Source organism: Salvelinus sp. IW2-2015, linkage group LG15 (genome assembly GCF_002910315.2).
Source record: "Salvelinus sp. IW2-2015 linkage group LG15, ASM291031v2, whole genome shotgun sequence".
In the NCBI taxonomy this organism is placed as follows: domain Eukaryota; kingdom Metazoa; phylum Chordata; class Actinopteri; order Salmoniformes; family Salmonidae; genus Salvelinus; species Salvelinus sp. IW2-2015.
In genome coordinates, this window is record NC_036855.1 from 16,965,503 (window position 1) to 16,992,481 (window position 26,979).

Sequence of the window (26,979 nt, forward strand, 5' to 3'; positions counted from 1 at the left end):
GCTAATCTAAAACAAAACTCCCTAAATTCTATCAGCATATCGATTGTGCTACCAGGGCTGGAAAAACTAGATCATTGTTATACTAATTTCCGCGACGCATATAAGGCCCTCCCCGCCCCCCTTTCGGAAAGCTGACCACGACTCCATTTTGTTGATTCCAGCCTACAAACAGAAACTCAAACAACAAGCTCCCGCGCTCAGGTCTGTTCAACGCTGGTCCGACCAATCTGAATCCACGCTTCAAGACTGCTTCGATCACGCGGATTGGAATATGTTCCGCATCGCGTCCAACAACAATATTGACGAATATGCTGATTCGGTGAGCGAGTTCATTAGGAAGTGCATTGACGATGTCGTACCCACAGCAACGATAAAAACATTCCCAAACCAGAAACCGTGGATTGACGGCAGCATTCGCGTGAAACTGAAAGCGCGAACCACTGCTTTTAACCAGGGCAAGGTGACCGGAAGCATGACCGAATACAAACAGTGTAGCTATTCTCTCCGCAAGGCAATCAAACAGGCTAAGTCCAGTACAGAGACAAAATCGAGTCGCAATTCAACAGCCAGACACAAGAGGTATGTGGCAGGGTCTACAGTCAATCACGGATTACAAAAAGAAACCAGCCCCGTCGCGGACCAGGATGTCTTGCTCCCAGACAGGCTAAAACAACTTTTTTGCCCGCTTTGAGGAACAATACAGTGCCACTGACACGGCCCCCTACCAAAACCTGCGGGCTCTCCTTCACTGCAGCCGAGGTGAGTAAAACATTTAAACGTGTTAACCTCGCAAGGCTGCGGCCCAGACGGCATTCCCAGCCGCGTCCTCAGAGCATGCGCAGACCAGCTGGCTGGTGTGTTTACGGACATATTCAATCAATCCTTATCCCAGTCTGCTGTTCCCACATGCTTCAAGAGGGCCACCATTGTTCCTGTTCCAAGAAAGCTAAGGTAACTGAGCTAACGACTTACCCCCGCATTGTCGGAACTAGAAGCACAAGCATTTCGCTACACTCGCATTAACATCTGCTAACCATGTGTATGTGACTAATAAAATTTGATTTGATTTGATTTGCACCTTTCTACTGGTAATTTGGCCCACTCTCCAGCAGCATACTGCTCTAATTCTTCAATGTTTGATGGGTTCCCTCCACCAACTGCTGTTTTCAGATCTCGCCATAGGTTTTAAATGTGATTCAGATCTCGACTCTTTACTGGCCACTCTAGAACAGTCCTGCGTTTCTTTTTGAACAATTCCTGGGTGCTTTTTGATGTGTGTTTGGGGTCGTTGTCCTGCTGGAAGACCCACAACCTTCAATGGAGACCCAGTTTTTGGACACTGGGTTGAGCATTGGACTCCAAAACACACAAATATCTCCTGATTTCATGATGCCTTGCGCACTTCAAGGCCCCCAGTACCAAAGGCAGCAAAGCAACCCCACAGCATTGTCAAACCTCACCCGTGTTTGATTGTAGGGAGGGTGTTCTTTTCATTGATTGGTTCATTTGGTCGTCGTGCATGAAAATTGACAAGCCACCCCGGGTTCTCTCCAAATACTACCGCTGCACCATCGAGAGCGTCCTGACCGGTTGCATTACGGCCATAGAAAGGGAATTACTCCATCCACGACCGCAAGGCCCTCCAGCGGAGGGTGAAAACGGCCCAGTACATCACCGGGGCTGTGTTTCCCACCCATCCAGGACATCCACCTGACATGGTGCCTGAGGAAGTCCTGCAGCATCAACAAGGACAAGGTTTGACATAGAAACACCACATTTTTGGCAGGTTTTTTGAAATTATGTTTATTGATTTTGAAATTATTACAAATATTAATAACATTCCACRAATGAGGCCACTAGGTCATTTGACTGCAGGAAAGGGCTACGCTGGACTGACTCCCTGCACCTCAGCACACATCAACTCACACACACAGATTTCCTCTCCCCCTCCCTCTGTCTGCCTACAGCTCCATCTTGTTTTCCTCTATGTTCCTCCCATTCTCTCCCTGCCATATAATGCTCCATCTAGCGCTGCCCCTCCTCTCGCTCTCCCTCACACACTGACACACCATGCAGTTGTAATAACCCACACGGCATAGTGGGTAACCCACACGCTCATGAGAGCTGACCTCTTTAAAACACACTACTGTGTTATCTAGAAACTATATTTTCCCAATAGAACATAGCATGCAAAATAAGATCTATCTCATCTTACTTCTATTAGGTATCTACTGTATCTATGTATGTCTATTAGAATACAGTAGACCTATTGCTTTAGTTTGTTGACTATCACAAATGTAGTTAGTTCATTTATATTGATTTAAGACTGACAGGCATAATCTGTTTTAAATCTTAAGCTGTATATAAAGATAGGCAGATCACTAGAGGGAAATGCTAAAGGCAGCCTTAGGGTAATGGTCCTTATATGCTCTCAGGTGTGGAGGTTTTGCAGAGCTTCCAGAGGGTGAGGCAGATGCTGGTGCCCCCCCCAGGCCCAGGGGTTTCCCTCTGCAGACAAGTTGCTAGTATCCAGCCAGGGAAGCCCAGTGTTCAGTGGAGCAGCCTTCATGAGAGAAGATTTTGACAGTCAGAACACCACGTTACACACACAGAGGTCTTGGCATCACAACTCCTGCTTACTKCAAGGTAATAGAAATGTTCCCCAAAGATAAATTAGAACAGAGTTTGAACTTTGGTGGACCTCCGTTTGTGCCCTCAAGCCACTGTGTTCTGGGATTTTGGCAGGCTCTGACTGGTACTATACTTTACTATACTGCCAAATTATGGATAATGCCTTACTTAAACCTTTAAATTAGAAAGACATTTGCAATAATGTCTCACCATGTGAGGTGTGATTGCCCTCAAAGACAGACTGTGTGAAGGTGAATTGTGATGGATGTAAGGTGTCTGGCGGGCTGCACAGCCCTCATATTCCCAGCAATTTTACCTAAGAACTGCCAGACCATACTGCTGACAATATGTTGAAAACTGTTTTACAGCTTGGTGATTGTTTTTCTCATACTCGTAGTCTGCTCAGCTGTCTATTAACAATGAATTGTGTTTTGGTTCCTTAGGTTCGCTCCCTCCTCTTTGGGGTCTTGTACTGTGAGCAGGGTGATGGTTGTACCTTTGTGCTGCCCAGTCTGGTGTATTCCAGTGATACAGAAGAAGATGGGGAGATGACAGGGTCAGTGGTGCACTGTAATATTACCATAGAACAATGAACCAGCCAAGAACTATTTTTGTACCCTGCAAGTTTTTTCAGCGGACCATATTTAGTATTTTTCCATCGTGTAGTGTCGTGACTTTACTTTCATTAATCTGATGACTGTTATTTATTTAATCAACTAACTATGTTTAATTGTTACCCAATAAAATTWATCATGTAACAATTAACTCATTAGGATTTGGGGCACCACGGAAGCGGTTATTTAAAGAATTATCATCTCCCGAATTAAACTGTAAAGAGCTTTACCTATCACATCAATCTTCTACTGTTGTTCACTCTGGAAGATGGCCAGCCATGTCGGCGGTTCCCATTGGTGATGAGGATAGCTAACCAGCCGCACCAGTGATTGTCTGGGAGGCGAGCCTCTCGCCCACACCTCGTGCCGATTACTCAGGGTTCAGGATTCAGACCCCTTCACATGTACAGCTGCAACCCGGCAATGTTCCGGTCCAAAGGAAGGTGAGTTTATTTCTTCACCTTGTGTTGAGGTTCAAAGTTCCAACCATTTCAAATGTGTAGCTCTCGTTTCCTGGTCGCTGAGATTCAGCGTTTAAACCACTTTAGACGTAGCTGCAACTCCCCGTCTTTCCTGGTCTAATGTTATTTTTGTGGGCAATCCTTTTATGCACTCTGGCCGAAGGGGACGGTTCCATCAGGCTGACATGCTCTCTGACCTCAACCGGGGCGTGGCTACTTACTGTGCACAAAGTTATGTAAAACTCCCTCTCTCTTATGGCTCCAAAAATCACATTCATATCTTAACAAAAATGCATACATTTTTCATATTATATGCACAACGTATTGGATGGAAACTTGATAAAGGGGATATACTTTCCAAGTTACAGTATTTCATCTATACAATTTTTTATGACATCACAAAATGAAAAGCAGTATGAGTTTTTTTTAATAGCTCCCCACATTTTTATGTTAGAATTATTGTTCCAGTTTCKACTTTTGACGTTAAGAGTTTCGGCGGGAAAAGCCTATTAACAAAGACATTCCTCTGATGGATTTTACTGGAGCGGGAGAAGGAGCAACAGGGTGTGAACTGTCAAACCGGCCCAGTTCCCTCTTCACCTCTTCTGTGGGTGAGAGGTCTGGTTATTGTAACCATTACCAAGCTGATCTGACCCATTGCGATCCTCACAGGACAGTCATGACAAATGTAATTGTATTTAATATTTAAATTTTAGTGCTTTAAATGAAAGTTCATAAAATATGGCCATTTGTTTTTACTTACAAATAAGTTATTCCAATGGTATATGTGCATTTTTTGCGAGGAGAGTCGATTTGAAAGTCAGACATCAAAAACATAAAGACTCCGGACATTTTGCGAGAAGTTTTTTTTTTAAACTCCCACTTTGGGCTGGATGTGTCAATGTGTAGTTCATACATGCATAATCATAATGAGTGACAGCTAGCAAGATGTACACACAGGAGAAAGAGAGCAATGATGTGGTGCACATATCTGCACGAGTCCACTTTTAGCTCGTGAGTGCTACTTTCAGAACTACTGGCTAAAAAGTATCAGAATCTCTTTTATGTGATGTGTAGTGTAGTTGATCTAGACCTGCCCATGAAAACATTCCTCAAGCCAAGCGCATGGAGATGCCACACCTGAGGAATGTGTAACTAAACATACAGATCACACTGAGCATTCTCATGTAGCTTCAGGCAGTTTCCTCTGGTTGCATAAGAGCAGACAACTGTGAGGGAAACAGGCTCATAGTGAGTCTAGTCCACTGTGGTGCTGAGACAGAGGCATTGACAAGTCACAGTAGGGAATTGCAGTAGGGTTCCATCTGAAGAGAGAACAACTATGGAGAGATTCTCTATCAGAAACACATGATCATGTGTAGAAATATAGCCTACCTAGCTGGTATTACAATTGTAGCCTGTTCTTGATGCTTGTGTGCTTTTGACCTACATGTGTTCATTATCTCAGGACATGTTCAGCCTACTGCGCAAGTAAATATAACTTTCAGAGACCAGTGAGCAAACAATATTGACACAAGAAAAACCTATGACAAGGGTCTTCTGTTAAAGGAAAAGAACAAGGGTAATAAATACTATACTCTTTATTTAAGTATGACAGCTTTGAAAACATGTTTAATAGAACCTGCCTCTGCATTGTTGAACTCTACAATCAAAATAAAGATACAAGCAGCTCTCATTGTAACAAACTTTGCTTTTTGAACTGAAGTCTAGAATTGGCCAACAGAACAAAACTGTCTGGTCAGGTCACTAGGCCAGTGGAGAGCCAGACATGGACATCATGGGGAAGCTAGCTTTGATATAGTGCCACCTGACAGGGAGGATTGCTTGTACTTTAAGGTTGGTGAGGTTATTGGCAACCTCTAGTGCCATAATGCTTACAAAAACATTTGTGTCATCCAGTGCAGATGCCTTTCAACTCCCTGCGCAATAAGAAAGGTATGCAGGGTATTGTTAAGTGCTTTTGGTAATTTTTTAAATGATGAAACACCTGATAGCCAGTCTACCAGAATCAATATTATTTTCCTAGTTAGGGGAGAGCCCTTGAAGCAGGACAGTAGCCTTCAGTGAGGGTGCACCATTACATCAACCCTTTTTCAACCCTTAATTAAGCAATTTTTTTTTTTTTCATTCACATATGTCCCATGGCGAAAAGCATTGAACACATTGAAAGGGAATGAGAGGTCTCCAATCAGATGGCGTAAAATAATTATTAAGACAGCAGGGCATAATGGGAAAAGTGTGAATCATATGGCTACTTGTCAGTTTCTGCTCTCTGTTCATTAGCTGTTTAAATCAACATGTGCATAGTACATGTTACTCTTAAAATGTTGCACACAAGTAATGTTGTAAATGCACAGTGCATTTGTCTGCAGCAACAATGAAAAATTWAATAAAATTGACCTGATTATTATCACTTAATGAAATGTGCTATTGGAGCTTTACAGCAGGGACAACTGATGAGACAAGGAAATGCTGATTGTGAACAATTATGCCTAAAGCTAAATTGAAGCTGTGCGCAGTCCAGATTCCCACCAAACAAGTAAAAAAACATGGTCACCTGACCAACATCCACTGTGAGCTTTCAGATATGCTTTCTTTAACCTTGTGCGTAAATGGTCATTACCATTGCATCCCAGTGGATACTGAAGAAAGCTGTGTAGCCTAGATTTAACAAAACATCCATTCCACATGTATACAATATAAAAGCAGACAGGCTAGAGGTTACTCTATCACACATAATAACCTTCCACATCACTTGCAGTCACACTCACACCCTTTGCATCACAGCAGGAGTGAGTACTTCCGGCGCCGACAGAAATGGCCGCCTCGCTTCGCGTTCCTAGGAAACTATGCACAAGCATTTCGCTACACTCGCATTAACATCTGCTAACCATGTGTATGTGACAAATAAAATTTGATATGTTTAACAGAAACATCAAGTCAAAATGTCCCATCCTTAGAAACAATTAACTTGGTCCATGTACAACCCAAACTGCACTCAAATGTATTTTATAAAGCCCATTTTGCAAGAGCAGTCYTCACAAAGTGCTATACAGATTCCCAGCCTAAAACCCCAAAGAGCAAGCAATGCAGATGTAGAAGCACAGTGGCTAGGAAAAACTCTCTAGAAAGGCAGGAACCACCTAGAGGAACCAGGCTCTGCCGGGTGTACGTGGCCATTAATGCCAGATCGTTCTTAAAGACGTTTAAAACGGTCATAGATGACCAGCAGAGTCAGATAACCACTTTGGTTATAAAAGGTACAACAGTATAACACCCTGTGAGTAAATATCAGTTGGTTTTTCATAGCAGAGCATTCAGAGGTTGAGAGTGAGAAAGAGTTTAAAACAGCAGGCCTGGGACAAAGTAGCACTTCCAGTGAACAGTCAGAAACTGATATGCAGCAACAGTGCCTGGTCTTCATACAACCCCTTAGATCAAACAACTTAAAATATCAGTCACTTGTCCAATAATCTACCAAAACATTTCAACAACATTCATTCACATCACAGACACGTGTCCTTATGCCTACATAAAAAAAATTGCCCTTCAATATCATTTTTTATTAATTTGATTTTGTTTAATCTGAGTCACTGAAAGTGATGTTTTTCGAGGCCTTATTATTCAGACTTGATGGTATATCTTAAGGATTCTCCTGCCTGTGAGTTTTATAACTTTATGCAGCTCACTCTACCAATCCCTGCTGGTGCCAGAGAGACTAAGGGATCCCCAAACCCAGTGACCTCTGCTACTAGATCACCAATATGTTGCTAGAGGGCAAGACACCTGACAGTCCTGCCTGCTCAGCTCAGAGCCTCCTCAGTCTCTCCAAGTGGACAAGAGTGATGAGTGCGTGGACAGTGGTGAGTGATGATATTGAACCTTGAAGATTTACTGTTTGTTAATAGTAGTGGATTCTTTGTGTTATACAAGTCCTTTGCTTATGTCACCATCTCATTATACAGTCAATATTATTATTGCTTGTGCTATTACTCCTTTTATTCTCATGCAATGTTTATTATTTACAGTATATTCATTCATCTCTCTTCTCTGTACAGAACCACATCCATCTCATGTCCTCTTGAACTAAAGTTCTCTATTGTGGATAACTCTGAGGTTGCCTTATTCCTCTGACCCGGGACAGGGGTCAGCGAGTCACGGACCAGTCTAACTGGAGAGCCGCTCTCTTTCAGTATAGTATTCTGATGTTACTTACTGTATTCAATCAACTTTTAACCGGCTACTACTGACCCCGTTTCTTAATCTCTACCTTCTGGGCTTTGTTTTACAGCCCAAAATAACAGACTTATTCCTCATGTGAGAGCCAGAGCTTCATCTTCAACACGACTACATCCTTTATCCCACTGAACAGGGATTAGGTCAAAGACAACTAGAGACTTTCCAAGATAGATACTTTGCAGCAGGTAGCCTAGCAGATGTGTCAGACAACCCTCTGCTTTATTCATCCATGTCTTCAGGCTATTAAAGATTAACACTCAGTTCTGATGGTGAAGTCAGTGCATGTATTGTCAGTGTTCCATCAGAGATGGGCCTGATTGAATCCTGGAGGAATGATGGTCTCAGGAGGGAAGCTCAGCCACCAACATCAGTCCTTAATCCCCACCAGCAGGAACCAAAGCAGTCTGACATCTTCAAGAGGCAGACAAGAGGAAACTCCTAATTCCCCTCCTAGTCTCCATACAGTCTCTAGTCTGTGTACTCTGCCACTATTGACAGCAACACAGTGATGTCATCTGGCTTTCCTCCTGTGGGAATGAGAAAGAGATGCAGTCAGGAGGATGAAAGCACTGAGTTTGGGAACAATCAAATGTATCATCCCTAATGGAAGGAAAACTATAATAAAACAAGGGATCAGTCACTGCTTATTCCTCTCTGGGTGTTATTCTCCCTGAAGCAGGGCAGGAATGGAGCCAATGGACTGAAATGAGGACTACCTTGGCTTTGTCTCCAATTTCCACTCACATGAAGAAGTGATAATCATTACCTCTTACATTCAGTCCATTGTCACAGGCAAACTGTGCAAAAGGTGACATGTAGTTGGGGTCGTATGCCAGAACATGGGCCTGCTCTGCAATGCTCCTGGCTGCCTGCTGGATACTCTCATAGTTGGTGTTCTGCAAAAAATGGAGGATAGTGTGTTAATATTTTTGGAATGTCTCTTTCCTCCACTTCAATACTCTACTTACTGTAAACATGTTTGTTGCACATAGGTACTGCAAGGATTTATGCGAGGGTGTACCTCGAGTTTTTTCAGCTCCTGTAGAATCATGTGTTCGGGCATGTTGTCGAAGAGGCCATCTGTGGCTGTGAGAATGATGTCCCCCAACTGGACGTCAAAGGAGGAGCTGTCAGCAGCATCAGGACTGAGGGGGCACAGAGACACTGAGTCAGTGTGGAAGTCTTACAAGAGCATATCAACACAAWGTAGGGAAATAAGTCTTGCGGCGCATTAGTTACCTGTCATGATTATACAGTGCCTTGGAAAGCGGCCTTAATTCTCTGCCCCAGACTCCCCGCCAGTCATGGCTGTCATTCAAACCATTTGTAACCCAGCAGTCTTTCCATCAAGGCTTTAGTAATACAGGTTTCAAAATAATCATGATTACAGTCACAGATTTAGCTCTAAATAAAACAATGAGCATCTTGTCTGCCCATCAAGGGCTAAAAATGCTGCCCCTAGCTCATGGAAAGTTGATCATTTCCAGCCCATATATACACACACACACTCACCACAAGGCCAGGTCAAATAGGTCACACATTTGGACAAACTATGTTTATTCTGTATAGAGGTAAACAATGGATATCCTATGCACAACCATGCCATATTATAACAGGTACGTTTAGGTTATGCTTGTGAATAGGTCTATTCTTATTCTACCTTGACAGTTCAGTTCCAGTCCATGTGAGCAGCTCTAAATACACGGCAGGTAGCCTAGCGGTTAGAGCGTTGGCACACTAACCGAAGAGTCGCTAGTTCGAATCCCTGAGTCGACTAGGTGAAACATCTGTCAATGTGCCCTTGAGCAAGGCACTTAACCTAACTGCTCCAGGGCCGCCATTAATAACGGCAGACCCTGGCCGTGAGCCCACGGGGGGAGTTTGGATAAGCAAAAAAACATTTCCAATTCACACAGCGTATAATGTGAAATGGGACAAAACACCCACCAAATTAAATAATCTCCCTGTTCTAGAACACAGAGGTCAGAAAGCCTGTGGGCCAGCAGACCTGGGATTGGCTGCTGTGAGGAGGGCCCTTAGTCCACCCCTCTGTGTGTGTGATGACACTGAGCTGGCTGGGACAGTAGCAGGGATCCAACACCCACCCCACACTGGAGTATCCAGCGCAGCTGATGGCATGCCACCGCAACACCAGTGATAGCAGCACATGGCCCCAGCCACCCCTGGCCTGCATGCACACTGACTGTGGCAGTACTGACACTCAATAAAGCTGCAGCAACACTGGACAAACCAGGGAGCAGCTCAAGGGCTGAACCAATGCTGAGACTGAGGGGCTCTGTGCTTCAAAACCAAACCAATAAATAGCTACACAGCTTCTTTACAATACAAAATATGGCTTCGACAGAATCCACAGAACTGACCTGTCACTGAGCACAGCCCCCTCTGCCTCAGGCGGGGCGATAGAGAGCTGGAAGGGGGTGTTGAAGTAATGCTGCTGTTCATCGGAGCGGTGCACTACCTCTCCTCCCCGCACCACCAGGAAGCCAGAGTCTCCCAGGTTGGCTGTGTGCAGCCTGTGACTCTGCCGGTCCAGCACCACGATACAGGCCGTGCTGCTGCCTGGAGGGAAACACACAATGATGAATATATGGGTGGTGTAATGGAGATTTTAATGTTTGTGCTGTTCTAATAACCAATTTCTGTGTTCATGCAAGTGGCTGACTGTACAAATCCTCACTATCAGTAGCTGCAATTTGCCCAGACCGTGTTTGAGAACGAACAAAATCTCAGTTTCAAGGGCTCAGCTTAGAGAGAAAGAAGCCTTGTGAGGTGTTGGTCTGTCACATGTTTTGAAACAGTATTGGTCGGTTACATTTATATATATAAAAAAAAAAGTAACCTTTATTTAACTAGGCAACGGTAATGATTCATTAATTATGTTAAATCATGCAAATATAACTTGCCTGTATATAGCCGTATATAAGACAACTGCTGGGACTGCCCAGGTAGAGCTCCTGATTGACATGTGTATTGAGTTGGTTGGAACCTCTCTGGCGCACTGACAAACAATAATTCATTTAAGGTTGACTTCAGGTGTCCCTGTGTAAGAATTTCCACGACAGTGGCACGCCCTACATCCTGATTCTATCTGTATGTAACTAATGAAGTTGAATAGATAAATGGATTTCTCCCCAATTTCGTGGTATCCAATTGGTAGTTAGTCTTGTCTCATCGCTGCAACTCCCGTGCAGACTTGGGAGAGGCGAAGGTCGAGAGCCGTTCGTCCTCCGAAACACAACCGCACTGCTTTTTGACACAATTGCCCACTTAACCCGGAAGCCAGCCGCTCCAATGTGTCGGAGGAAACACCGTACATCTGGCATGCACTGCGCCCGGCCCGCCACAGGAGTTGCTAGGATGGGACAAGCACATCCCTGCCAGCCAAACCCTCCCCTAACCCGGGCGACACTGGGCCAGCCAAACCCTCCCCTAACCCGGGCGACACTGGGCCAGTTGTGCGCCGCCCCATCGGTCTCCCGGTCACGGCGGGCTGCGACAGAGCCTGGACTTGAACCCAGAATCTCTAGTGGCACAGCTAGCACTGCGATACTGTGCCACTCGGGAGGCCTTGGAAGGATAGAATGGAAGGAAACATAAAAGTACACCGAACCGGCGAAAACATGGCTCTGTGTGCAGCCACACCCTGCTGATGAGTCATCTAGTTTGGACCACCAGAATGTGCTATGGGTGCTCCATTACAACCCCCTCACGATCTGACTCACTCCCATTCTTGAATGTTTTTCCAATAGTAATACAATTACCTCTGGCCTCATGACCGCAATGGAAAAATACAATACAGACTTGTCTTCTACATGCGACATGGGATGAAAAAGTACAGACTACCGAGACAGACCGTTCTGGACTCCTTACGCAGTTCTTTCTCCCACATGTTTCTGCATGCTTCATTCTAGCAAAGCACTGATCAAGACAAGAGATTCTGGAGCTGAGTTGCAGGAATAGGCTACTACTAGTCTTTACATAGCAGCAACAAAAATAGTAAGAGACATGCAGCAGCTCTCTGACTCATGATGCAAATATCCTATCTAAATAGCAGCGCCCCATGCCACTTAGTCTAACCACACAGACCGAAAATAACAGCCCATCCCATGACTGTTCCCTCTACTGCAGTGGTTCCAAAACAATTTGGGCCCACGGCATCATTTTGATATCTGAAAATTCTTGCGATCCCAAATGTGAAAGAAATTTACTTAACAGCCAATATTAACTTTTTTATTATTTGGGGCTATGGTAGTCAATTGAAAAACATTCTAACCGTATTTCTGATTGTGATGGTGTGTTGAGAAGACATATTTAAATGTGGGGCTGTCAGACTAATTTTCAATTGACTATGCATCTTCTCACCACCACTAATGAGATGGGTGTGGCTTGATGCATGTCGCGTCTGAGTTTTTCAAAGTCAGGGGGCGTGGCTGACAGCGCGCACATCATCTCTGCTGTAACATCCAGCCTGGAACGATATTTGGTTTTAAGACGAGAGCACTGATGGTGCTTTCAAGACAACTGGGACCTCTGAAAAATACAAGGTCAAATCATGACGTTAGTGATCATGTCGGCTCTCTGGAAAGAGACCAGAGTTCACGAGTTGGAATTCCGAGTTGGATGACTTCAAAATGTTCCATTCGAAGCTAGTTAATTAAAATGTWAAAAAATGTATTCCCCCCAGTTGTCTTGAATGCACTGAAGTTGGAGATTTCTGAGTTCCCAGTTGTTTTGAACGCTGCATTAATTCTCACAAGGGAGACAGCAGGGTATTCCCTTGGAGTAAGGAACCAAAAGTCCTCCGTAGTGACCCGTGAATCCATTCGGTCACATGACAGCTCGATCAGCTGTTCGATTTCACTTACCAGCATGTCAACTGAGCCAGGATCACAACCAAACAGATTGGGAAGTAGGTTCCAAAGTGCTCTTCTAAGCGTTGGAGGTGAGCAGTCATTACTCAAGCGGGACACTTACTGATGCCGTTTTCTGTTAGAAACACGCACGAGGGAAGGGGGCATCATTCGCTTTTGAAAGACTCTTCAATAAGAATTCTTTCCTCTGAAACCACTGTTGATTCGGTCACTCATCTGTAGAATGTTTTTGTATTTCAGTTTCCTAAATATTCCTTCTAATTACACAGAAAGCCAAGGCTTTTTGTTTGTGAATGATTTCTTTATGAACTGTTGTCATTGTGAATGACAACCATTCCTCTCTCAATACAATTTTTTCCCCCAACACTCCCCCTTGATAACCACCAAGCCTCGGTGTGAAATAGAACATTATCATACTCTGATTGCAAAAATATGTGGAGATATGAGAACAGGCATGTGTGCAGTGGATGTGGTTTGATGTACATTGAACAAAAATATAACCACAACATGTAAAGAATTGGTCCCATGTTTCATGAGCTGAAATAAGATTATTTTCCATACGCACAAAAAGCTTATTTCTCTCAAATGTTCTGCACAATTTTGTTTACATCCCTGTTAGTGAGCATTTCTCCTTTGCCAAGTTCATCATCCTGACAAGTGTGGCATATCATGAAGCCGATTAAACAGCATCATTACAGAGGTGCACCCTGTGCTGGGTACAATAAAATGGCACTAGAAATGCACCGTTCTGTCACACAATGCCACAGATGTTTTGAGGTAGCGTACAATTGGCATGCTGACTGCAGGAATGTCCACCAGAGCTTTTGCCAGAGAATGTAATGTTAAATTTCTCTACCATAAGCCACCTCCAACGTCGTTATAGAGAATTTGGCAGTACGTCCAACTGTGGGCCAGCAGTTTGCTGATGTCAACGTTGTGAACAGAGTGCCCCATGGTGGCGGTGTGGTTATGGTATGGGGAGACATAAGCTATGGACAAACACAATGGCAATTTGAATACACAGATATAACGTGACGAGATCCTGAGGCCCATTGTTGTGCCATTCATCCGCCGTCATCACCTCATATTTCAGCATGATAATGCACGGCCCCATGTCGCAAGGATCTGTACACTATTCCTGGAAGATGAAAATATCCCAGTTCTTCCATGGCCTGCAAACTCAGACATGTCATCCATTGAGCATGTTTGGGATGCTCTGGATCGACGTGTACAACAGCGTATTCCAGTTCCCGCCAATATCCAGCAACTTCTCACAGCCATTGAAGAGGAGTGGGTCAACATTCCACAGGCCACAATCAACAGCCTGATCAAATCTATGCGAAGGAGATGTGACGCACTGCCTGAGGCAAATGGTCACACCAGATACTGACTGGTTTTCTGATCCACGCCTCCACTTAAAAAAAAAAAAAAAGGTATCTGTGACCAACAGATGACTGGGAATACAGATATGTGAAATCCATAGATTAGAGCCTAAATAATTTATTTCAATTGTCTGATTTCCTTATATGAACTCAGTACAGTCTTTGAAATTGTTGCATGTTGGGTTTATATTTTGTTCAGTATAGTTTACAATCAATTACCTGCTGCAGTATATCTCAGTTCTGTATCATACAATGCGTCCATATGGCAGAGGGATACAATGGATACCTTGCTGTCTGGTTGAATTACATATATTTTAGATTGGAATAATTTCTCATTTACACTACCGGTCAAAAGTTTTAGAACAGAGTTACATTTTTACTCTTCTCTACATTGTAGAATAATAGTGAAGATGTGTTATTTCATAGTTTTGATATGAAATCATGTAGTAAGCAAAAAAGTGTTCAAATAGATTCTTCAAATAGCCACCCTTTGCCTTGATGGCAGCTTTGCACACACTTGGCACTCTCAACCAGCTTCATGAGGTAGTCACCTGGAATGCATTTCAATTAACAAGTGTGCCTTGTTAAAAGTTCATTTGTGGAATCTCTTTCCTTCTTAATGCATTTAGGCCAATCAGTTGTGTTGTGACAAAGTAGGGGGGGGGGGGGGGGGGGGTATACAGAAGAAAGGCCTATTTGTAAAATACCAAGTCCATCTTACGGCAAAAACAGCTCAAATAAGCAAGAGAAACGACATCCAATCATTACTTTATGACATGGTCAGTCAATGCAGAACATTTTAAGAACTTTGAAAGTTTCTTCAAGCGCAGTCGCAAAAACCATCAAGCGCCATGATGAAACTGGCTCTCATGAGGACTGCCACAGGAATGGAAGACCCAGAGTTACCTCTGCTGCAGAGGATAAGTTCATTAGAGTTACCAGCTTCAGAAATGGCAGCCCAAATAAATGCTTCACAGAGTTGAAGTAACAGACATCAACTGTTCAGAGGAGACTGCGTGAATCAGGCCTTCATGGTCAAATTGCTGCAAGGAAACCACTACTAAAGGACACCAATAAAAGAAGAGACTTGCTTGGGCCAAGAAACACGAGCAATGGACATTAGACCAGTGGAAATCTGTCCTTTAGTCTGATGAGTGCAAATTGGAGATTTTTGGTTCCAACCGCCGTGTCTTTGTGAGACGCGGTGTGGGTGAACGGATGATCTCCATATGGGTATTTCCCAGCGTAAAGCATGGAGGAGGTGGTGTTCTGGTGTGGGGTGCTTGGTGACACAGTCATAGGCGGAAATCCCAGGGGGACACGACCCCCCCATCCTGGGAAAAATATGATTTGTCCCCCCCAATCTATCACTGTAAACATAACTATGTAATTTCAATAATATTAATAATACGCAATGAAAGCAGTTGTGCTGATTATAGACACTTAATAGCGCCTTTTTAAGTTTCAAAAGATTGCGACCACCCCGCCCTTTGCCTCACAATGGTTTGATCCACTGCCAGTTCTTTAGCTGGCAAGGTAATAGAGGGTTCGTATCTACTGTCTGAAAGGCACATGTACGTAACTGACGTGAGGTTAATCCAGTCAATCGCGCCATAGCAATGTTTACATTTTTATGTTGGCAGGGTTCACACACTAGCTGAATTTGCAGAGCTAGCGCGCAAACTAAAGCAAACATGAACTAGCAAGCTAGCTAGTACCTATTCCATTAATGTGGCGTCGTCAAAGATGGAATCTTGCTATCGTCAGTTTATTCCAAGATCAGCATGCAGCTGTAGTGTTCAAAGTCCCTGTGATAAGGTTGGCGATAAACTGAAGTCCAAACTGAACAGAACTACACTCTCTTTACCATTGTCTTAAATATATTAATGGTTCGTTGCAAAAGCTAAATTGTCGCTAGTGAACTTTTTTACATTTATTTTATTTCACTTTTTTTTTTTTAAGATTATGGCAAACACCACAGAAACGGAGTTGGTGCTCGCTAGCTTTACAAATTCAGCTATTGTTGGAAGCCAGCCAATATGAAACAAACTATATTAAAATTAGAAAAGGTTGTAGCATATGTTGTGTAAATGTGTGTGTGTGCAGCTAGACCGGCCAGCAGCCAGCCAGGTAGAAAAATGGCAGAAAAAAGTAAAAGACGGACATCAGAGTATTTTTCAGTACACCAAAACGCAAAGTAAGAACTCTAGTAGCCTAATATCTCAAAGACGAGTTGATAAAATGTTCATAAGAAAGAAGTGAAATGCTAATGGAATGTTTCACAATGATGTCATTAGAGGCAGGCAACAGATGGCACACAGACAGCAGAGCTGGGACAGATAGGCAGGGACAGACTGGCGAGACAGGGAGTCTCAGGTAAGTTTGTTGAGTCTTGTTTGGCAACATTATGAAAGGTTCTCAATTTTTTTTACTTGTAAAATAGGGACATAATTGGAAAATGCCATGGATACCCCCGCTCTCAACTTAAACTGATGACTAAACTAAGATTTGTTTATGGCAATGTATTGCTGTTGTGATTAATTGTGTAGTTTTGGGTACCGGTAGTTAGGAGTACGGCAAACACCTTATTTATTTTCTAGGAGACAGACTGAGTCTGTGAGGGTGGTGAAAGGGAAAGAGCCAGGGAGAGAGACTTCAGAGAACAATGTCACAGCCACGGCAGGACCAGGTGTCACCCTTGTTGCCAGCAGCACCAGTATAGGGGACAGTGGCACAGCATTGTCCAGTTACCTCAGTGATGGCACAAAACCATATCAGCCACACCCACAATTTTTGAACTGCAAACTCTTGCCAACAGAGTGTTGACGTTTCAAGAGGCCCCAAAGCACAGAATGAAATTCTGAAACATCATGCCAATACAATCATTCGAGGCATTGCAGCTGAGATTAGATCTCTTCCGATTGTACATTTTCATTAATTGTTGATGGTACTCAAGATGTCTCTGGTGCTGAACAGGAGTGTCTTTTTGCATTATGTTGACCATGACCTTGTCCCTCACGAGGAGTTTATTGGGCTATACAGGGTGTCGGAGACAACAGGCGAGGGCATTGCGAAAGTGGCAACTGAAGTGTTGTTGAGGCTCAATTTGCCCATGTCTGGCTTACGTGGGCAGAGTTACGATGTGCCTCAAACATGGCAGGAAAATACACAGGTGCACAGGCAATTGTGAGAAGGCAGCAGCCATTAGCCCTCTATGTCCATTGTGAGCACACTGTGTAAATCTGATTACACAGGCTGGCTGCTCAGCCTCCCACTGATCCGGGATTCCCTTTCTTGGGTCCATCAGTTAGGTGTCCTCTATGACCAGTCAGGAAAGTTTAAGAGCATGTTTGAATCAATTGCCACGTCCAAAGAAACACATCTGCCCACCCGGAAACCCCTATGTCCAACAAGGTGGACTGTGCGGAATACTGCTATTAGAGCTGTGCTAGGGCAGTATGAGCGGGTACTAAGCAGCCTAGAGGAGAGTAGTTTTTAGTACATGACAGTACACGACAGTACACTTACAAATTATTTATTTCATGTTATTTTATTTAAAATTGCATACTTTGTGCGACATACTTGTCCATAGCTGCTGTTTGAAGAGTTGAGACACTGACTGAAGGATATTTTGTTTGATTTATTTGGGTTTTTCATTGAAGTAGTTATTTTGCTTTTAGAACTGTACTTATTTTAAGCTTTTTGTTCTTGTAAAGATATTGTAGTAGACTCAGGCCAGTGGCACATTTAATGACTATATAAKTGTATCAGAAAAAGTCAAATTAAAAGGTCAATTCAATACGGAGACTAACTTTGTGAWGGTTCTCAATGGAGATTATTTTAGATGAGATCACACCATGTTCATTGTATTTATGAAAACTACACCCATACAGTGTACAGTACCATTGCTACCTACTGGCCTTTCTTGATATTGCTAGTTGTAAGTACGAATACCTGCATACATACTGGACTGGTAAGGAGCACTGCTATAACTATTATTAGTAGTAGTATTACATTTACATTTAAGTCATTTAGCAGACGCTCTTATCCAGAGCGACTTACAAATTGGATTATAATGATTTAAACATTTGAACAAGTTGGTTAAACCCTTCAGTTAACTACTGTACCTATCAATTATTCAGTTGTAGGAATTATGGTTCCTCAATATACATTTAACATATTACAACGTAGGCTATGTGTTACAGCACTACTTTTGGTGTCCCCCTCAGGAATTGCTCTTGAGAAAATGTAATGTAATTGTCCCCTCCAAGGTTGATATCAGATTTTCGCCCCTGGACACAGTCTGTGATTTTCTTAGAATTCAAGGCACACTTAACCAACATGGCTACAACAGCATTCTGCAGCAATACGCCATCCCATCTGGTTTAGGCTTAGTGGAACTATACATTTTCTTTCAACAGGACAATGACCCAAAACACACCTCCAGGCTGTGTAAGGGCTATTTGACCAAGAAGGAGAGCAATGGAGTGCTGCATCAGATGACCTGGCCTCCACAATCCCGACCTCAACCAAATGGAGAAGGTTTGGGATGAGTCGGACAGCAGAGTGAAGGAAAAGCAGCCAACAAGTGCTCAGCATGTGTGGGAACTCCTTCAAGACGGTTGGAAAAGAATTCCAGGTAAAGCTGGTTGAGAGAATGCCAAGCGTGTGCAAAGCTGTCAAGGCAAAGGGTGGCTATTTGAAGAAACTCAAATATATTTTGATAATTTAACACTTTTTTTGCTTACTACATGATTCCATATGTGTTACTTCATAGTTTTAACGTCTCCACTATTATTCTACAATGTAGAAAATAGTAAAAATAAAGGAAAACCTTTGAATGAGTAGGTGTTCTAAAACTTTTGACTGGTAGAGTATATTTAAGGTTAACCACAATGCAATGAGTTTGATATACAAAGACAATATGATAGATAGATCTATCTATATTTTGTATATACACACTKCCGTTCAAAAGTTTGGGGTCACTTAGAAATGTCCTTGTTTTCCATGAAAACATACATGAAATGAGTTGCAAAATGAATAGGAAATATAGTCAAGACATTGACAAGGTTATAAATAATAATTTTTAATTGAAATAATAATTGTGTCCTTCAAACTTTGCTTTCGTCAAAGAATCCGCCATTTGCAGCCATTACAGCCCTTTGGCATTCTAGCTGTCAATTTGTTGAGGTAATCTGAAGAGATTTCACCCTATCCTTCCTGAAGCATCTCCCAWAAGTTGGATTGGCACTTCTTACGGTCAAGCTGTTCCCACAACAGCTCAATAGGGTTGACATCCTGTGACTGTGCTGGCCACTCCATTATAGACAGAACACCAGCTGACTGCTTCTTCCCTAAAAAGTTTTTGCATAGTTTGGAGCTGTGCTTTGGGTCATTGTCCTGTTGTAGGAGGAAATTGGCTCCAATTAAGTGCCGTCCACAGGGTATGGCATGGCATTGCAAAATGGAGTGATAGCCTTCCTTCTTCAAGATCCCTTTTACCTTGTACAAATTTCCCACTTTACCACCACCAAAGCACCTCCAGACCATCACATTGCCTCCACCATGCTTGACAGATGGCGTCAAGCACTCCTCCAGCATCTTTACATTTTTTCTGCTTCTCACGAATGTTCTTCTTTGTGATCCGAACACCTCAAACTTATATTCGTCTGTCCTTAACACTTTTTCCCAATCTTCCTCTGTCCAGTGTCTGTTCTTTTGCCCATCTTAATCTTTTATTAGCCAGTGTGAGCTTCCCGGAGTTGCCTCTTCACTGTTGACGTTGAGACTGGGGTTTAGCAGGTACTATTTAATGAAGCTGCCAGTTGAGGACTTGTGAGGMGTCTGTTTCTCAAACTAGACACTCTACTGTACTTGTCCTCTTGCTCAGTTGTACACCGGGGCCTCCCACTCTTTCTATTCTGGTTAGAGCCAGTGTGCGCTGTTCTGTGAAGGGAGTAGTACACAGCGTTGTACGAGATCTTCAGTTTCTTGGCAATTTCTCACATGGAATAGCCTTCATTTCTCAGAACAAGAATAGACTTGACGAGTTTCAGAAMAAATTTCTTTGCTTCTGGCCATTTTGAGCCTGTAATCGAACCCACAAATGCTGATGCTCCAGATACTCAACTGGTCTAAAGGGCAGTTTTATTGCTTCTTAAATCAAAACCGTTTTCAGCTCTGCTAACATAATTGCAAGTGTTTTCTAATGATCAATTAGCTTTTTAAAATTATAAACTTGGATTAGCTAACACAACATGCCATTGGAACACAGGAATGATGGTTGCTGATAATGGGCCTCTGTACACCTATGTAGATATCCCATTTAAAAAATCTGCCGTTTCCAGCTAGTGCCATTAACAATGTCGACACTATTTCTGATCAATTTGATGTTATTTTAAAAMGATTTTTTTTGGTTGCTTTTCTTTCAAAAACAAGGACATTTCTAAGTGACCTCAAACTTTTGAACGGTAGTGTATGTTTTTTTTCTTCCGATTTTGGCAATTTTCCCATGACCCCACTTTCATATCAGGCGACCCCGCATAGGGTCGTGACCCCTAGTTTGGGAACCGCTGCTCTACTCTAAATGCCTATTCTAGTAAGCATGAGGCTGACAGTAGTGATTTATTTTTGCACCAGCCTCCAGGTTCACAAAACAGTGATCCTCAAGGGCTGGCTTTACTCACCTAGCAGAGGCACTTTGTTCTGTAGGAGCTCGTAGTAGCTGCTTGTGAGGACGCCCACAGGGTTGCTTGGAACAAAGCGTCCCTCCTTTACCAGCCGCTCACACGTCTTCATCAGGGTCCCTGAAAACTGTGATGGGTCCACCCCGTAGTCTCTCCAACCCCCCACTCCATCTGCAACACCTAAGGAGACCACAAACAGTTTGGTTAAAAAGAGGATAACACAGGATAGGAAAGAATCAGGATTGGATTATGATTATTCTTAACACTCCTGACTAAGACATTCCCAGAAGACTACAGTTTCTTGGCTGAGACTTTTTCTACAAAGGAAGAGGTCATATTGGTCGGAAATAAGTACTAGATGTTGTCACGCAGCTGTGACGGGAGAAACAATAGGCACATACACCAAAACAACACACAGCTTAACTGTGCTCAGAATTGTTTTTATTTTACCTTTATTTAACTAGGCAAGTCAGTTTAGAACAAATTCTTATTTACAATGACAGCCTAGGAACAGTGGGTTAACTGCCTTGTTCAGGGGCAGCACAACAGATATTTACCTTGTCAGCTCGGGGATACGATCTCGCAACCTTCCGGTTACTAGTCCAACCACTAGGCTACCTGCCGCCCCGATTGAGACAAGGGACACTTCAGATAAACATTTCTTTGACCTGCTTATTACGAATGGTCAATTTGACAAACGGGCCTATTTCCTGGAATAATCTCCATTGATCATTTGGCCAGTCTGGTACATGAACAACTTTTACTGATAACTAAGCAAAACTGGAAGTTAGACATTATCTGCAGTTGTCAAGTTACATTATCAACAAGACCCCACACTAGCTTGAGGTCACATTATCACACTTCATAAAAACATGAAACATTTGTTTTCTCTGGTATTTGAAATGTCCTTCTGCCTAAAGTGGGAGAAGTTAGTCTGGCAGTCCATGTTTTTCCTAGAAAGGCAATTCTATCCAGCTGCTTCCAGACACTATAAAATCGGCTCTTGCTGTGACCATACAAGGAGGGTCCTCCCTCACTCTCTCCCTGCCAACCTGAGGCTACCGGATGTGACAACGAGTAGACATGGCATGCCTCAACTTCCTCCCAAACCACACAGAACAACATCTTCAAGTGGATGGTGATTTTCTATCTAGGCAAGGCGGATTTTCTTGTTTTTGTTATAGCCGGGGCAATTCCACGGAAACGGAATTACGTGGAGACTCCGATGTCTTCCCTTTAAAATGTATGCCAAACTAAAACCAAAGTTCAACAACCAATACAACCCTATGCGCAATGACGACTTTGAACAATTGACAAAGTACATTTAAAATTAAATTTAAAAAACATTTGCCGGAAAAAAAAACATTTAGCAAAACTTTGTAACAGATTTACAGTAAAATCTCCCTCAGTTTTATTCTGGTACCAAACATTGTATCTGCACAGTTCTTCCAGTAAATCTGTTTTTGTAAAAGTTTGTGGAAATTGTTAAAAGTAGCCGAAGAACAACATCCCAACCGTGAAGCACGGGGGTGGCAGCATCATGTTGTGGGGGTGCTTTGCTGCAGGAGGGACTGGTGCACTTCACAAAATAGATGGCATCATGAGGTAGGAAAATGATGTGGATATATTGAAGCAACATCTCAAGACATCAGTCAGGAAGTTAAAGCTTGGTCGCAAATGGGTCTTCCAAATGGACAATGACCCAAAGCATACTTCCAAAGTTGTGGCAAAATGGCTTAAGGACAACAAAGTATTGGAGTGGCCATCACAAAGCCCTGACCTCAATCTTATAGAAGATTTGTGGGCAGAACTGAAAAAGTGTGTGCGAGCAAGGAGGCCTACAACCTAACTCAGTTACACCAGCTTTGTCTGGAGGAATGGGTCAAAATTCAACGAACTTATTGTGGGAAGCTTGTGGAAGGCTACCCGAAACGTTTGACCCGAGTTAAACAATTTAAAGGCAATGCTACCAAATACTAATTGAGTGTATTCTTCTGACCCACTGGGAATGTGATGAAAAATAATTCTCTACTATTATTCTGACATTTCACATTCATAAAATAAAGTGGTGATCCTAACTGACCTAAGACAGGGAATTTTCACTCTGATTAAATGTATTTGGCTAAGGTGTATGTAAACTTACGACTTCAACAGAGAGATATACACACACATTACCCTAAAAAGGCGTCAGCATGCTTCAGCTCGCCTGGCGCCTAGTCAAACTGCTAGCCGAACCGTAACGAGTGTGTTTGCATACTCCCTTAAAAAGACCTTTGCTTGAAAAATGAGGGGAAAAAGCAGCAATAGTACTGTTTGTCCATTTTGAGACACCATAGCAACTATATAATTCGACAAAATAGTCCGAATTTGATTGGACGTTTTTGCCAAAAATATCCTAGTCGCGCAATTTTACATCTAAGATGTTTGGTGCAGTATTTTTCAATGAAAACATATGCATGAAAACGAGTCGTCACTCGTTGAATGACAAATACTTTATTGAAGAATCCCCAATGTTGACCAATCAACGACGAAGAGGTGTAGACTTTGGTGCCAAACTTCAGCTTTATTTTGGCACTTACCTGTATATATGAATGTTTTGTAACATTGTTCTCCTGAGGTCCAGGACCAGTTAGGTACACCCTATATATTGTAACCTGGGGTAATGTGTGAATAAAAAACCAAATCTGTCTGAGATGGACTGGTTGTAGCCTACAAAGTAAAAAATAAAAACAAGCAAGAGATAAAAAAAAAGAAAGGACGCCCCCCATTCACATCGCCGGGCTGTAGATGAGTGGTTTGATAGCTTAAAGTTCCTCGGTGTCCACATGACTAAGGATCTATCATGGACCGCACACAACACAGTCGTGAAGAGGGCATGACAACACCTCTTCCCCCAAGGAGGCTGAAAATTTTGGCATTGGTCTTCAAAAATGTTATACAGCTGCACCATTGAGAGCATCTTGACTGGCTGCATCACCGCTTGGTATGGCAACCGCTTGGCATCCGACCACAAGGCGCTACAGAGGGTAGTGCGTACAGCCCAGTAAATCACTGGGGCTGAACTCCCTGCCATCCAGGACCTCTATGCCAGGATGTGTCAAAGGAAAGCCGTCTATAAAAAAATAAAAACCTATTTACATAGGTATTTAGACCCTTTGCTATGAGACTCGAAATTGAGCTCAGGTGCATCCTGTTTCCATTGATCATCCTTGAGATGTTGCCACAAGTTGATTGGAGTCCACCTGTGGTAAATTCAATTGATCGGACATGATTTGGAAAGGCACACCTGTCTATATAAGGTCCCACAGCTGACAGTGCATGTCAGAGCAAAAACCAAGCCATGAGGTCGAAGAAATTGTCCGTAGAGCTCTGAGACAAGATTGCATCGAGGTACTGATCTGGATTGCGTCAAGGTACAGATCTTGGTCAGGGAGGTGACCAAGTACCAGATGGTCACTCTGACAGAGCTCCTCTGTGGAGATGGGAGAACCTTCCAGAAGGACAACCATCTCTGCAGTACTCTGCCAATCAGGCATTTATGGTATGAGTGGCCAGACGGAAGCCACTACTCAGTAAAAGGCACATAACATCCTTCACATAACACATAACTCTTTGGCCTGAATGCCAAGCGTCACGTCTGGAGGAAACCTGGCACAATTACTACGGTGAAGGATGTTGGTGGCAGCATCATGCCGTGGGGATGTTTCAGTGGCAGGGACTGTGAGACTGGTTAGGATCTAGGGAAAGATGAATGGAGCAAAGTACAGAGATCCTTGATGAAAACCTGCTCCAGAGCGCTCAGGACCTCAGACTGGGGTGACGGTTCACCGTCCAATAGGACAACGACCCTAAGCACACAGCCAAGACAACGCAGGAGTGGCTTCGGGATAAGTCTCTGAATGTCCTAGAGTGGCCTAGCCAGAGCCCAGACTTGACCCCGATCGAATATCTTTGGAGAGATCACAAAAAAGCTGTGCAGCGACATTCCCCATCCAACCTGACATCTGCAGAGAATAATGGGAGAAACTCCAAATACAGGTGTGCCAAGCTTGTAGCGTCATACCCAAGAAGTCTCGGGGCTGTAATCACTGAAAAATGTGTTGTGTAGACTAAGGATTTATTTATTTTATCCATTTTAGAATAAGGCTGTAACGTAACAAAATGTGGAAAAAGTCAAGGGGTCTGAATACTTTCCGAATGCACTGTATCTACCTCAATTTCCACGAACATTGAATCGGTACTTTATATAGCCATGTTATCGTTACTCATTGTGTATTTATTATTTTTCTCTTTGTATTATTGGGACGGGCCAGTAAGTAAGCATTTCACTGTTAGTCTACACCTGTTGTTTACAAAGCATGTCACAAATAACATTTTATTTGAAGTTCTAAACAATTGCCAATACTCTCCATCTGTCTAATCTATTTCTTAATGTGTACATAATGGTTATGGCTGCCCCCCTATCATTACAACTCTGAAACTACTACAGGCAGCTCTGACTTCCAGGACCCCTGAAAGGGGAGCAGAACAAGGCTGATACTAATGAGATGGCAATGATAGCAGATAACCCAGTATGCAGTACATTTTTAAATTGYCTTGAAGCAGTACATTATTTTCTTAGCTTGAAGCTAAGCGAATAGCTGTTAACGCATTGGTCATTACAATAACAAGTTTAGTGTCCCTGATTTTTTTAAATTGTTTGACAATATGCAACACTAAGGTTACAAACTAGCTAGCAAATGTGCACTGTCTGGCCTGTTAGCTAGCTATCAAGCAAGCTAAACAACCTGACAGGTTACATCATCACGTTACAGAATAGTTGTCAATGTAATTTACTCACCCAAAACATCCGCAGATCTATGTCGGGCAATAAAGCAAGCGTCGTCGCCATAGCACATCCCTTTCTTAAAGATACCTTTTCGAAAATCCTTCCCAAAACCGCATCTTGCCGTTACCAGGCTGTAGTCACCGCTATCCGTTTGAGAGAGTCCGCCAATAACAGCTCTGGCAACAAGTCTACCGTACGAAAGTACCGAGAACATCACATACACACCAGCTCCTACTAAAGCGCCAAGCTAGCTAGTTTAGCGCCGATGTAACCACACAATATTGTCTTGCTAGCTTTCTACTGTGATGCTTGGACTAGTCAGCTAGATAGCCTGAAAATAACATTAGCCACGCACAAACTGATGTGATAACGCCCCCAGACGAGACGTGTATTCTTTAGTCTGAAGAGTTCTTTCAAATTTAGTGACGACAGTGCCGTAATTCGACGGCGATKACACATCCAGATCCCAAGAGAAATTCCAAGTTTGTCATAGCCATCGTGCCTGTAGAACAGCCCACATTATACACATCTGCGACTGGGGGAGCGAGCCAGAGTGATTTACTCTGTGGTGGTCTTGTGACTGCTGACGTCCATCCCTAATTAGAATCCAGGCCGAATCACATCCAGCCGTGATTGGGAGTCCCATAGGGCGGCGCACAATTGGTCCAGCGCCGTCCGGGTTTGGCCGGGTAGGACGCAATTGTAAATAAGAATGTGTTTTATTTAACTGACTCGCCTTGTTAAAGGTTAAATAAAAAATATAATGCCAACAACCTGAAAGGATGGGACATCACCACTTAACACACCCTGTAACTCTTCGGATGTCAAGTCTCGCACATCCAAATACCTTTCTGCAGCTACCACCACAACCTAAATTTTCTGCGATTTACGTTCCATCCCTGCAGTATAGTTGATAAACATTGCTATAAATGCTAAAAATCCACTCTTACTGAAACATATCTCTTGTTGGCCTATCCCTCTTTACTGGTACAGATCTACTACTCACACCACCCCTCTCAGGATCCCTCCCCCTTGACCCATCTTCACTGCCTCAGCATATGACAATGTATGCCCTGCAAACCTCAACCTGCCTCTCTCGCATAGGACATTTCTYATCCCCTGCCCCATGGGCACCCCTACAATTAACACATACCACTACTTTCTCCAATGCTACACATTCCTTTGTCTCATGCCCTTCTGCACACTTATCACTCCTAGGAACCTC

The 26,979-nt window shown here is 43.1% G+C and overlaps 1 protein-coding gene and 1 pseudogene across 1 annotated transcript; one reads left to right on the plus strand and one right to left on the minus strand.

Annotated features, from left to right (window-relative positions):
* The window catches only part of LOC139028855 (cell cycle checkpoint control protein RAD9B-like), a 12,119-nt pseudogene extending 8,770 nt beyond the window's left edge, over positions 1–3,349 (plus strand).
* A 4,996-nt stretch (positions 3,350–8,345) lies between these two features.
* On the minus strand, positions 8,346–26,286 carry LOC111974796 (protein phosphatase PTC7 homolog). The gene is made up of 6 exons (XM_024002802.2): positions 25,767–26,286; positions 20,927–21,106; positions 10,348–10,546; positions 8,988–9,111; positions 8,733–8,862; positions 8,346–8,493 (listed from the first exon to the last, which is right to left on the minus strand). Exons 1-6 carry the CDS (start codon positions 25,966–25,968, stop codon positions 8,435–8,437), a joined length of 894 nt encoding a protein of 297 aa, XP_023858570.1. The 5' UTR covers positions 25,969–26,286; the 3' UTR covers positions 8,346–8,434.
* Between the last annotated feature and the right edge of the window lie 693 nt (positions 26,287–26,979).